Source organism: Gadus chalcogrammus, chromosome 18, assembly GCF_026213295.1.
Source record: "Gadus chalcogrammus isolate NIFS_2021 chromosome 18, NIFS_Gcha_1.0, whole genome shotgun sequence".
NCBI classification, from domain to species: Eukaryota; Metazoa; Chordata; class Actinopteri; order Gadiformes; family Gadidae; genus Gadus; species Gadus chalcogrammus.
This window is the reverse complement of record NC_079429.1, coordinates 16333729-16346148: the sequence shown is the minus strand read 5'-3', so window position 1 is coordinate 16346148 and position 12420 is coordinate 16333729. Positions and strand designations below refer to the sequence as shown.

At 43.6% G+C, this 12420-nt stretch overlaps 1 protein-coding gene across 5 annotated transcripts in view; it reads right to left on the bottom strand.

Moving 5' to 3' along the window:
- The window catches only part of atrnl1b (attractin-like 1b), an 86925-nt gene extending 75012 nt beyond the window's left edge, over positions 1–11913 (bottom strand). For all 5 annotated transcript variants that reach the window (XM_056577371.1, XM_056577374.1, XM_056577373.1 and 2 more), the window contains exons 1-5: positions 10470–11913; positions 3467–3550; positions 3077–3190; positions 1701–1829; positions 631–839 (exon numbers count right to left, since the gene is read on the bottom strand). In XM_056577371.1, coding sequence (XP_056433346.1) covers positions 631–839; positions 1701–1829; positions 3077–3190; positions 3467–3550; positions 10470–10717 — 784 coding nt within the window. In that variant the 5' untranslated portion in view covers positions 10718–11913. The remainder of the gene's footprint in view (positions 1–630; positions 840–1700; positions 1830–3076; positions 3191–3466; positions 3551–10469) is intronic.
- Between the last annotated feature and the right edge of the window lie 507 nt (positions 11914–12420).

Sequence of the window (12420 nt, the reverse complement as noted above, 5' to 3'; positions counted from 1 at the left end):
TCCTCTAAAGGATAGGGAACACATCAGCCGGCCACATGGAGCTCCAACCACCTGTCAGCCAAGCCCAGTCCACCGCCATCTCAACGCTAGTCCTCCAACAGACTCCACACGCACACACACACACACACACACACACACACACACACACACACACACACACACACACTCACCACCGAGCCCCCCACCCCCGGAGGAGGAAGCACTCAAAGAAAGTCTGTTTGCCGCAGCTTTGCGATCAAATGGTTATGTCTACGCTACTCGATACATTCTACATACACCATTTTATATCAAAAATTCTCATTTTGAAAAGATGATCGTCTTTTAATGATGTCATTCCATTGGTTTTCATTGAAGCAGAAGTCCTGCTCCTGTAAAGCACTATGAATGACTAGGAATGACTTTGTGAAGGGTGAGCTACGAATAAAAGGGCTATTGCCGACAAACTAGCACAGACACACAATGAATACTACAACCAAAAAAGGAAATGACATTACAAAGTAACATGTATAAAAACGTTGTAGTGTCGTCCCTATTCAAATATTCCAAACAGAAACACAATCATGTGACCAAACACTAAAACCTCATTGAGCCATCGCCGTACATCGGCGGCCATGAAGAGGGCCTTCCTACCTTGCCAGCTGTCGTTGCACACGCACAGCTTCTCGCCGGTCAGGTCGCAGTAGCCGCGGTCGGGGCTGCCGCAGTTGTTGCGGCAGTACGGGATGTCGCACGCCTCGCCCTTCCAGTACTTGTCGCACTCGCAGTACACGCGGCTGGAAATGGAGTTCCCTGTGGTGCACTTGCCGTGGCCCGAGCAGTTGTTGGGGCACGAGTTGATGCTGGACAGGGAGGGGGAACACACACGTTGAGCGTACTTTGGTTACTGTGTGTCTGGGTCGGTTTGGTTTGTTTTTCAGTATGCGTGCATTAATTCTTTACACTTCATAATTTATATTGTTTATACCGGTTTTTTTACCGTTCTGTTTTGTATGCCCTGTCTCTTCTTAAGCATTTACTTTAGCATCCATTTTTTGTTTTCATTAGTACTTTGTATTTTTAATGTAATGTATTTATCCTTTGTTTTCCACTGCTAGTGGGCTGTTGTAACAAAGGTATTTCCCCTCCGGGGGATTAATAAAGTTGCTATCTATCTATTAAACTTTTTATTATCAACAGCAGTGAGAGCAGTGAGACTACATAAGCAGCCACATTTCCTGATGCGGGATTGTACACTTGATCTTATGGAGCAAAATATACAAAGGGTATTGGTTCTTTGTATTTTGTACATTCATTCTGCCCTTTACATTCTACATTTGACCATATTAAGGTTTCCCAAGACCAATTCAATGACAAATACCGTCACCAACTTTCATTAAAACTCAATAATTAAAATCGACCCAAAATAGAACTGAAAGTCATAGTCGGAGCCTGACCCTGTTATACTATCAAGCAATTTAACCAGACACTTTCCTCTTTGGGCTGGCTATCAAACAACCTTGCCCACATTGTTAGCTGCAAGTGGCTGCTACGGGGCAGGCCTGGCTCAGTACCACAGCCGTGACTAACCCTGTTGTTATACTGCTGTTGACGATGATGCTGACCGACGTCACGCACACACAGCAGCGTATCATTACAAACCTCACTCCCCAAAACGCACACAGTCCTTCGAATAAACGGCCGAGGGCCGGCGAGCGACTCACGAGTAAAAGATCTCAAAGCCGGTGAGGTTGTACGCCGCGTCGCTGAAGAAGTACAGCAGGGCGTAGCCCGACGTGGTCTCCACCTCCGGCACCGTCTCGTTGCCCCTCACCTCTGGGACGATGAGGCCACTGTGGGAGGGGGGGGGGGGGGGGGAGACAGGGTGCACCTTGTTAAACATGACACGCCATCACCCACGTCAAGGTGAACCCACCGCTTTCCAACAGCGCAGCGCCTAAGCAAACTAGCAGATGACCTCCACCAACTAATTCACTTTTTCACAGTATCACGCCACGATCATGTCCGCATCTTCATCGAATAAGACGGAAGACATAGGCTAGTGTTTGCCTGATATACTGTAAGGCAGTAAAGCGATCTAAAGTGGGGAGGGCTAAGCAGACTCGGCTGTCCGAGTCGCCGTGGGTGTCTTGGTTCACTATTCCCTTGTTCAGTTCACACCGCTCAACATGGGCTGCGGGCTGTCCCGTTGGTTCCCCGTTGAGGTTCATCTTATAACTGAGGGTGAAAATAGAGTAAACATAATGCAAATCGTTGAAATCTTTATTTCCATTCTTTTATTTTACTGTTGCAGAGCGATCGGCTGCTAAGGTTTAAGTTGAAGATCTCTCATTAGATCCGACGTGTAATACAATGATTGTTATTTTATAGAACCCGTGGTTAAAAGCCTGTGCAAGCCAATTGATGAAGGCCTATTAGAATGTGCTGTAGGCTAGATCGACAGCGTGATCTAAGGTATCATTTAAGTGTAATTTGTTGAATATGGCATAGTCATCCGTCACGTATTAGAAAGACGGATGACTACGATAATAAGACTCTGCTTTAAGTTTTTAGAGTGTGTATATTCTAAACCTTGCTCTCTTCTGTTCTCTTTCCAACTCCCAAACCTTGCCTACAGCCTGTTTAGTTAGGTTATTGCACATTAACAAACATAAGTTTATTCAGACTAGTTTTGTGTTAATTTATCGGTTTATTATCTTTTCATCTTGGGCTGAGCAATTGTGACTAACTCTTTCCTAACGATAAAATTTGACGAAGCTGAATCATATCCCTGAGAAAAACCACAGCAACAGAAAAACTGTTTGATTATTAACACATCAAGATGTGTCAGCTTTTCCATTAGCTGTGTGTGGTTATTTGCAGTACCTTGAAAATGAAAGATTATCATCAGGTTTTATTTTTTGCAAAGTGCAAATTTATAATTTGCAACACTATGCAATAGAGATAAAATCATCAACGACACATATTGAGCCAATCGGATTCACCCGTATGCAAGGTTATGTGTTTACCTAGATGTGGGCCCATTATAGTTTTACATTTCAGTGTGAGGATGCTCTTACACACACGTGAAGAAACGTACCTGAAAACAGCGACCAGAGAGGCGTAAACGGAGTCTCCGTCATACACGTACATGTGATCCCAGCTGCACTCTGTGGCAAAGTGATTGAAGCGCAACCTAAGAACAGAGTTTGGACTGCGGAACGACAGCAAGACAAGGAGGAAAGGAAACAAAAAGAGTTAAAGAAATGAATCTTTGATAATTATTTGTTTTATTACAAATAGATTCTTTCATTTCAGCGATAATCGCCACTGTTGCACGTGGTGAAGCTAGTTTTGGAACTTGGCAGCAGTCATCCAAAGTTCTCCACTGACATTTCAAATATCAACTTTTATCACTGGGGCTTGGCATGGTGGATTAAACAATGCAGCTGGTATCTGGAGGACAGACGGAAGGTGCCCCAGTACTCACTAGCCCTCTATGAGCCAGGTACACTTGGTCTTGAACTTGTAGTTGATGGGACCGTCCGTCAGGTACCCCGAGGGCTCGGTTAACCTAGACAACGAAGACAGAAGAAAGCACAACAGTTAGCGTGGTTCACCCAGGCAGATCATCTGAGGTTAAATGTTGGGTTACTTTAAAGGTCAGACTCGATTATTTTGTGGCTTGCAAACCAAAACAAAAAAAAAATGGTAAACTGGCTGTTGGTAGAGTTTGAAAGGGAGATGTGGAACTAGCTGCTAAGCTCTTAAAAAGGGAGTGAAAAGCATTCTTGTGTTGGTGGAATTGTGCTATTTAAGTAACAGAGGACGGCACTAAGGAACCCGGGAGAACAGCGTGGACCTCCTGAGAATTTGATTTCAGTTGCATTTGTTTTGCTGATTATACTAACTTGGATTGTTGAATGCCCTCTACTCAGACCCCGTGACGCAGACACAGAAACTGAATCATCCGAAAGTATAATGTTCAGGTCCGCCTGTTTGGGTAACTAGCATGTCGTGTCACTTGGCATGTTAGGAATACTTAGCTTGCAACGGTACCTAGCATATTTGGGTTATCAGACACTGACTACCTAGCTAATAGAGTAGCTAACATCTCTGCTCTGGTCCTGGCTATCAAAGTGTTTTAGTAGAATTCACAAGTCCACGTCCCTACAAGCACGTGCTGTCGCCTTGTAGCAAATTAATCAAACCACAACAACCATTCAACATTTGAGATGCTTGAGCAAATTGTGTTATTTTAATTCATTAGAAAATAAAAGAAAAGAGGCCATGCCCTGCTGTTGAAAACATGCATGAACGTAAAAGGGACAAAGTTGTGAGATCGCTCCAGCAGCAGTGGTATAATAAGTTAAGAGCTTTATTTGTTTCCCATGTCTGCTATTCTCCAAGCAGTGGCATAACATACAGAGCAGGAGAAAAACACCACTAAACGAGCAAACATCAAAGAGGCTCATCAAAGAGGCTCAGTACGCAACACCAATGTGAAGAACTTTCCGTAAGTTTGTCATCCAAATGGTTTTTGGATATGGAATAACACATCTGTTAATTGGTCATTTAGTAACACAGATTTGTTGCAATTGTGAATGCTATAATATTTACATTGTTGGTAATTTTACTGAATGAAATGTGAAACGTGAAAATGGTCATTTTTAGTTTATGTGCGGTTTGACTGGGTTTGTGCTTCAGATAACATGTGATGACAAATTTCAGAAAGTGATAATTACAGTGTATAGGAAACTCTAGTAAGCTTTAATTGATAACAGTTGTGTGTGGAGATACCAAGGATGCCTTCCAAGCCACTGAACTCCCCGCACGTGACTGATGTTGACTTACAGAGCTCTTGCTGGGGAACGGTTCACAGTAAGAGCTGTGCACATGGACCGTAGCAAAGAGGTGATTTCTGAATGCAGCTACTGGCTTAAACATGAGTTCTCTCATCTCCTTCCACCATTGTCCCGGCAGGTGTTGTGGTGTCTAACTGGAGGGCACACTCACACTAGGCAAGTTTGCCTGTTCCGTGCTGCAGGAAGATTCAGCACGATTCCCCCCCTCCCCCCTCCCCCCTCCCCCCGCTGGCCCGTGGTCACACTGCTCCCAAAGGCCGTGGCCTGGGCACGATTGCTCCTTCATACATACGTATTCACGTCATACGATAAATACGTCATCACCAAGCGTGGTGTCCAGCTGCGACTGAATGCTGTCCTCGGCCCAAATTTCAAGTAAACACTCGACTTCACTATCGCACCAACGTAAACTCACTCGTGAACCGCTTGCCGCCATTGTTTAAAATGATTGTTGTGGGGAAGAAGGGCATGGACCTATAAAGAAAGAAGGGTCGCGCAAGGACTACGTCATCCAGCTCACGTTGCGTATCCGCGCGTGTCATCTCATTAGCATCTGTACTTTGGCCACGGCACACCTCTCCCAAGTGTGCCGTGGCCAAGGGGCTGTTCCGTGCTGGAATACGGATGGCGTGGTCACACTAGCCAAACGTTCTAGACTTTAGTATGCACAAAATGAGCTCGGGCACGGGGCCGCAGCCCTAGTGTGAGTGGCCCCTCTCACACTAGGGCCGCGGCCCCGTGAGACAGCCTGGGCTGACTCAGACGCAGCAGTACAAGGAGATACATTCCTGAGAAGGCATAAAGGACCAGTGGTATCCCTATCTGAAGCTGTGCCCTCAAGGATGTTTCCCTGCTCTTAACCCAGGAGTGTTGCCCTGTTCGGGGCTCACTACAGTGCTTCACCCTTAATTATAATAAATAATAATAATAAATTAAATTTATATAGCGCTTAATATGGTACTCTAAGACGCTTTACATATTGGCCTATCAAAACTATGTAAAACAGACTAGGAATAAAAGAAAAACAGAGGTTAAACATGAAGAATAAGGTATGCTTCCTCCCTTGGTATGCTTGTAGTGTGTTGTGGCCTCTCTGCAGAGACCACTGTTCTTTTATACTATTTTTAGCTTTTATTACAATAAACTCTTAAAGTTTATTCTGAGTTGCGTTAGTAAATACAGTTTGAAGAATTTCCACCAAAAACTAGGCCTAATGGAGGACTGACTGACTGACTGACTGACTGACTGACTGACTGACTGACCGACCCATTAGGTGACCAAACCTCCCTGTTAGACAAGTGTAGTGGAGGAGTCGTCACCGACTGGGCGCTGGAATCATCTAAAATGCACGGTGAGATAATTCTGAACACGTTTTGACATTAAACGTATTCAATATTTTGGTAAGGAAAATTAGATTGGCCCGACTGGGTTTGTGAGACAGATACTGCTATTCAAGGACGTCAAGGACGATACGATAGATTATCTTTCAACCAAGGTGAGGTAGAAATCAGTAGTGTTGATGAATATTACTTTGTTGTCAATACAGTTTGAAGACTTTCAACTACAAAACCCACGTGTTGCGTTTTCAAATTGGAAACATTCTATAAATGTGAGCGCAAATAAATAGTTTTTCCTTTTAATTTCTACAGTGTTATTTTAATAACACAAAAAGGAAACATTAAAAAAGGATTGCTTCGTGGACGCAAGTGGCTTTCTCATCTGTACACTCATCGGTCCAAGTCTGCCTTGATTACGGCAGAGCTTCAATGTAGGCTACAATCATTGCATTACAATCAATATTAAGTAATAGGCCAATCCCTTGTTGGTATTATATCTTGCTAGCAGTTGGGCAAATATTTTTTGAAAACCAGAAAAATATTTAAAGTAACTTTAAAGGAAAACCAAACCCCTCTCCTTCATCTATAAATAATGCTTTCATGATTTCTTATTCTGGGCCAGGGCTGCTGGCTCCCCTGAAGAGACGCCCCTTCAATCCCCTTCCTACAGGCGGAGGGCAGGTGCGTCACGGCCACACTATGAACTGATTATTATCTGTGTGAATTGTAATTATGGTTTGTTAGGTCATACCAGATAGTATTGTATTTGTGATTCACATATAGCTTTTAGAGACAAAAACCAACCAATTCTTTAGAAATCACTCACCTTAGCATAAAATAAATATGGTTATATTTAGGTATGAGGTTTGAGTTGGTTAGGGTTTAAGTATTAGGTAAGAGTTGGTTGGGTTTATGTGTGTTGCGGTAAGGATCTGGTGTGACGCAGCGCTTTCTCGAGGTGCACCTGTGTGCACGGTCAGCCATCCTGTTTACGCATGCCTCGCTCGTCAGGTGGAGACATGGGGCTGCAGCCAATCACAGCTCACGATGGATGTGTGAGGTAGTAAGGAGACACCCTGAAAGGAACACCAGGTCATCTCTTGGTCACATCCTGTTCAGAGCGATGACCTGTTCATCCTGTTCAGGTCATTTACCACGTCCAATTATCAGGTTAGCATGTCTCCAATTAGCCTAGCCTGCAGGCCTCCATTTAGCCTTGTACGCATGTGCAAAATAGCCTAGCTTGCATGCCTTTTAAGGCAGCTGGAATCTGGTGTATTTGGAGGAATTACTAGCCTGACATCACCAGACCGATTTGAAATTACGCTTTAGTCTGGAACCAGTTTTCAATCACCAAGAGGCGTTATCAACAGACTTCGACCAAAATATCTCTGGATGCAATTGGACAACCCTTCAAACTATCAGAGAAACAGAAACCTGTGACACATCAGCGGCAGCCATCTTGGTTTATGAAAATGTCTCAACGGCCTTCCCATTGGGCACTCCTCTGCAGTCAACGTATCAAAATAGGCCCATATTAGATTGAGGATTGGGATTGGCCGACCCATGCCAGGTCTTCTGGAAATCTGTCTGGCCATACAAATATGCCAGATCAAATAACACATGACTTTGGAGTTCTGTCTAGTTCTAGAAATCGACAGATTGCTGTTTTATCATTCAGCCAGTGCGATCATACAAGCAGCAAAGCCACCGTGGATTCAGACACTTCCTTGAGGAGCAGTATATGGGTAATGGTATTTTCTCAAGGATGCCTCCAGGGACTGCAGAGTCCAATTGGGTTTCAACCCATGACCCTTCAGCAAACCCAACACCCTGACCACTGACTAGACTGCCCAGCAAACCCAACTACACAACACAAGCACATTGTATTTAGTTTTGCTCTTGGAAATCAATGCCAGTGGATTTCTCATGCCTTGCTCGTCCAGTTTCCACTCCTTGTGTCACTCGAAGTCTATCTACATCTTGGTATTCCCCTGGAAAACTGTCTTGTGGTATGTCTCCAGAACTGTTACCTAAGAGACATCAGGAGGGGGAAACAATAGGAATCGTACGGAATTTGATGAGGTCATGGATTGAACCAAACGTGTAGGGTGGGGTGAGGAGGGGGAAGTTACTGCTTTCACAGCAAAGGAGGTATATTCCCCAGCCAGGACTTCGCAACATCTAGTGATTAGTCAACAGTTAACTCCCCAGAGTGACTTGAAGGTGCGGTTATTAGCTTCAAGCCTAACTACAAAGTTGGCCAAGCAGTTTCTTGGTCCATAACCGTAACATAAAAAAATATTCTTGAGTGTAAATCAGACTATTTTTTATGGCAAGGTCACATTCTTTTATATAATAGATGTTAGGCTTCGGTTCTCTGGCACATTTGACTACTACTTCAGGCTTAGGAGTGTGTTCTTCACATTCCCAGGTGGAGAAAGCAGATGTTTCTGTTCTATAATCTCTCAATCAGATCAACCAAAGACAGGCTGAGTCTTTTAATGGGAGAAAACTCAATTTCAAATTCGATTTTATTCCCTTATAAGGCCTTATAACTATATTGAGTTACATTGAGAGAGATAGTGAGGCAACCGAAGCAGTCAGTTTACTATGCAGATACAAACCAACAAACAAACAAACAGAAAGCAGTCTGCTACTAAAATGGAAGCCAGAAACTAAAGAGAACACATTTCGTTTGCGTTGCCAGGCACACACACACACACACAGATCACCTACAACTACAATATACTAGTGTAAGTAATTACAAGTGTAGCGAGGGGAACTGAACACTACCCACAAATGGTAGGAGGCCCATTCCACTCTGGTTCACACATGAGTGCACGACCCACATATGGGATGGGTTAGGGAAATTGGGAAATGACAGACTAAAATCAAAGAAGGAGGCCAACAGTCGATGCAGAACTGTATTTCTTCCCATCAAGGAATAACATTTCAATTCTGCCGCAAGGGGCCTCTCAATCAAAACAATAACAAAACAGTTTAATGACGAAAAATCAGCGTGTGAACACGGGGTTGTTGTCTTCACCACCATTGCCGGTGTAAATCGATCTTATGTGACTCATGCAGCATTCAGAAGGGAGGCAGAAAATCATGTTTGTGAATTATATTGACGTCATCACGTTATTGCATTTAAGATTTATTGTCGTTACGTTTGGTCACGTTATTTAATTTTAATGAAATTGCCACAAGTAACATAACGTTAACTTGCTAACTGGATAGTCGACTCAGATGAGTCGACTATCCAAACAGCTGTGGATAATGTTATGTTCTAATACTGTTATACCCAGTGCTGATATCCATGGTCAAAACAACCTACTTTATGATTCTATTTGTGGGTGAGGTTGACGGAGTGGGGGGCTTTGAGTTAGAAAGATAATGGTTATAAATGCTCTGAATTACAGCTTTCCGACGAGGGGAACCAAAGACTTTAGTCTTTGTGTCCTGTGTGTCTAGCAGTGTACTTCTGCCCATGAGACACTCGTGCAGCAGCACACTTTTCTATTGAGCCATCTTTTGGTAACTATTTCAACACAATGGCGGAAGTACTGACCTAAACTAAAAGCCTTACTAAAATGAAATTAAAGTCAAGAGACGCCTCAAGTTTCAAAATGAGCCCAATGGATTGCAATAGCTAATGTTTAGAAGTCAAACGCAGGTAAAGAACTGCATGGACATTGGAGGTCCGTTGTGGGGCATATATAATGTATATAATACAGGTTAAACTGACTTAACATAGACTGTAAATAATACAGATCAGCCGACTTAAAAACTTTAAAAAGGATGAATCATGATTTGGGCAGCTGTACTTCTGAGTGGAAAAGCAAACGCGTGTTGTCAATTGTCAATATATACAAAACACTATCAATCATTGATGGCATTGTTCTCTCGGACTGAACAATTACATATTTTAAAGTAAAGACTGTGTGGGAAAGCTTGATGGATGGGATGAGCCACTTGTAAAAGTATCACATCGTTTTAAGCAAATTACTGTGAATATAATTTAAATACATTAGGTCTCTACTGGATTACTGTTTTCTTGTGTTTCCCCGGGAGTTAAGGGTGAAGGGCATATCACACCACAAAATGTAACGGATCGTTACCGTGAAATAACTGTTCAATGGATTTGAACATTGTAGGAAACAATTGGGACATTGCAAGTACACAACTCAACAACATACGTAACATATGTTAGCTAATTTTTAAATATAGTGATGCGTTATATTTATATTCCTCTAAAACGCCAGTCTCCTGAACTAGTGTTACTCACTTGAACCGTCCTTGGCAGTGTTGACACTGGTCCCCGACCCATCCCCGGTCGCAGACGCAAGACCCGTTGATGCACTTCCCAGACAGACAGCTCTTGTCACACTGCTTGGCCGGAGAGGCTTCGCACAGGAGGACACAAAAGGATAGGATGTACACCACCAGGAGCACGTTTATAGTCCGCAGGCCGTCCTGACCGACCCGTCTACGGCCCAGTTGGAAGAGTTCCCTCACATGTTGCTGTTGATCCATCGTTTGTGTTTTGATTCTGAGCCAGTGGAGGTCTGGAGAGACCTGGAGGGAGAGGAAAAAAGGCCCGGGGGGACCCACACCTTGCCAACTCAGGTTGTTTCAATTAAGATCCGCTTAACCAAGGAAGTCCTGCATTTCTGTGCCTATGCATACTTTAATCCAGGATTAAAGTTTGGTATGAGGGTTTTTAAGGCAATGTAAATTAAAAAGCATCACATAACATTGGTCTTCTTGGTTCAGATGCGATGGCTTTGCGACTGGGATTTGATCCCAATGGCTTGAAACACAAACAGGGAAACCATCGATCAAGGAGCCACAGTACACTGTAAATTGGCTGCATTCGCTGCCCTATCTCCCTTACTTCTGGTGAGTCCGGTCCAGGGGAACCTGATGTTTCTACCTTACTTCTACTGGGTCCTGTCCAGCGGAACCTGATGTTTCTACCTTACTTCTTGGGGGTTCTGTCCGGGGTAACTTGATGTTTCTACCTTACTTCTGGTTGGTCCTGTCCAGGGGAACCAGATGTTTAGTGGGTCCGGTCCAGGGTAGGGTAACCTGATGTTTCTACCTCACTTCTTGTGGGACCTGTCCAGGGTAACCTGGGGTTCATGCGTTGATTCAGCTCAGTCTCCTAGACATTGCACGTTGTACCTTACTTCTGGTGCATCCTATCCAGGGTAACCTGATGTTAAGGGGGTCCTGTCCGGGGTAACCTAATGTTTAGTGGGTCCTGTCCGGGGTAACCTGGTGTTGATGCATTGATTCAGGTCAGTCTCCTCGACACTGCGTTTCAGCAGCCATTTTCTACTGTAAACAAGCCATCCACACGAACAACTCGTCTCATAACCTACATTGCGACATGGTCCTTCCGTAAAACAACACTTATTTTGTACAAAAAACAGGATATAGTCCAAAGGGGAACAAACAAAGGGTTTTATGCCGTTTTTCTGCCGCAGTAGCCCCTGGTAGTTTTTAAGTCGTCCCGATCCGGACACTTATAAAAACAACCGGGATGTTTCCACAGCGATGTACCACATTGTAACTTTATAGTATTCCAAAAGTGAAGCTTGTCGATGCAATTCCGTGTAATCCAAGGCAAAGGAAAAGCTTTTAGACGTGGGAATGAGGAGAAGGTTTGCTACACTCAGGGCCGACGGACGGCAGCTCGTCGTCGGGCTGGTGAAAACTAAACACTGCTACCACAGCGCGCATGCGCAGCGACGGCAGCTCCTCGGGTTGGAGAAACACACTGCTACTGCACTGCGCATGCGTAGCGCTGCCGTTCTATTTAAAGACGCAGTGGAGAACAACACGCGATTTGTGGCTTTTAGAATCAGAATTACTTTTATTACATCCTATTGTACAAGTACACAAGAGTAACATGGCTTGTTTGTGGCTGTTCCTTGAACAGCCACAGAGCAGCATCAATACAAGATAAAGTAAATGAAGATAAGTAAATATAAAAATATGTAAAAAGATAAGTCAAAATAAGTAGCAGCATAGATCACAATAATAAATAATAACATAAAAAGAGAAACTAAGAAAGTTTTAATAAGTAATAATAAGTAATGAGGTGTGGTAAAGTGTAAGCGTAAGTGTGTAAGTGTAAAATGTTGAAGTGGCATGTACCAGCCACGGTTTTTAAATTCACATTATGTGAATGCGAATGGGATTCGTAGAGATTGACAGGTTCGTTTGTCCAT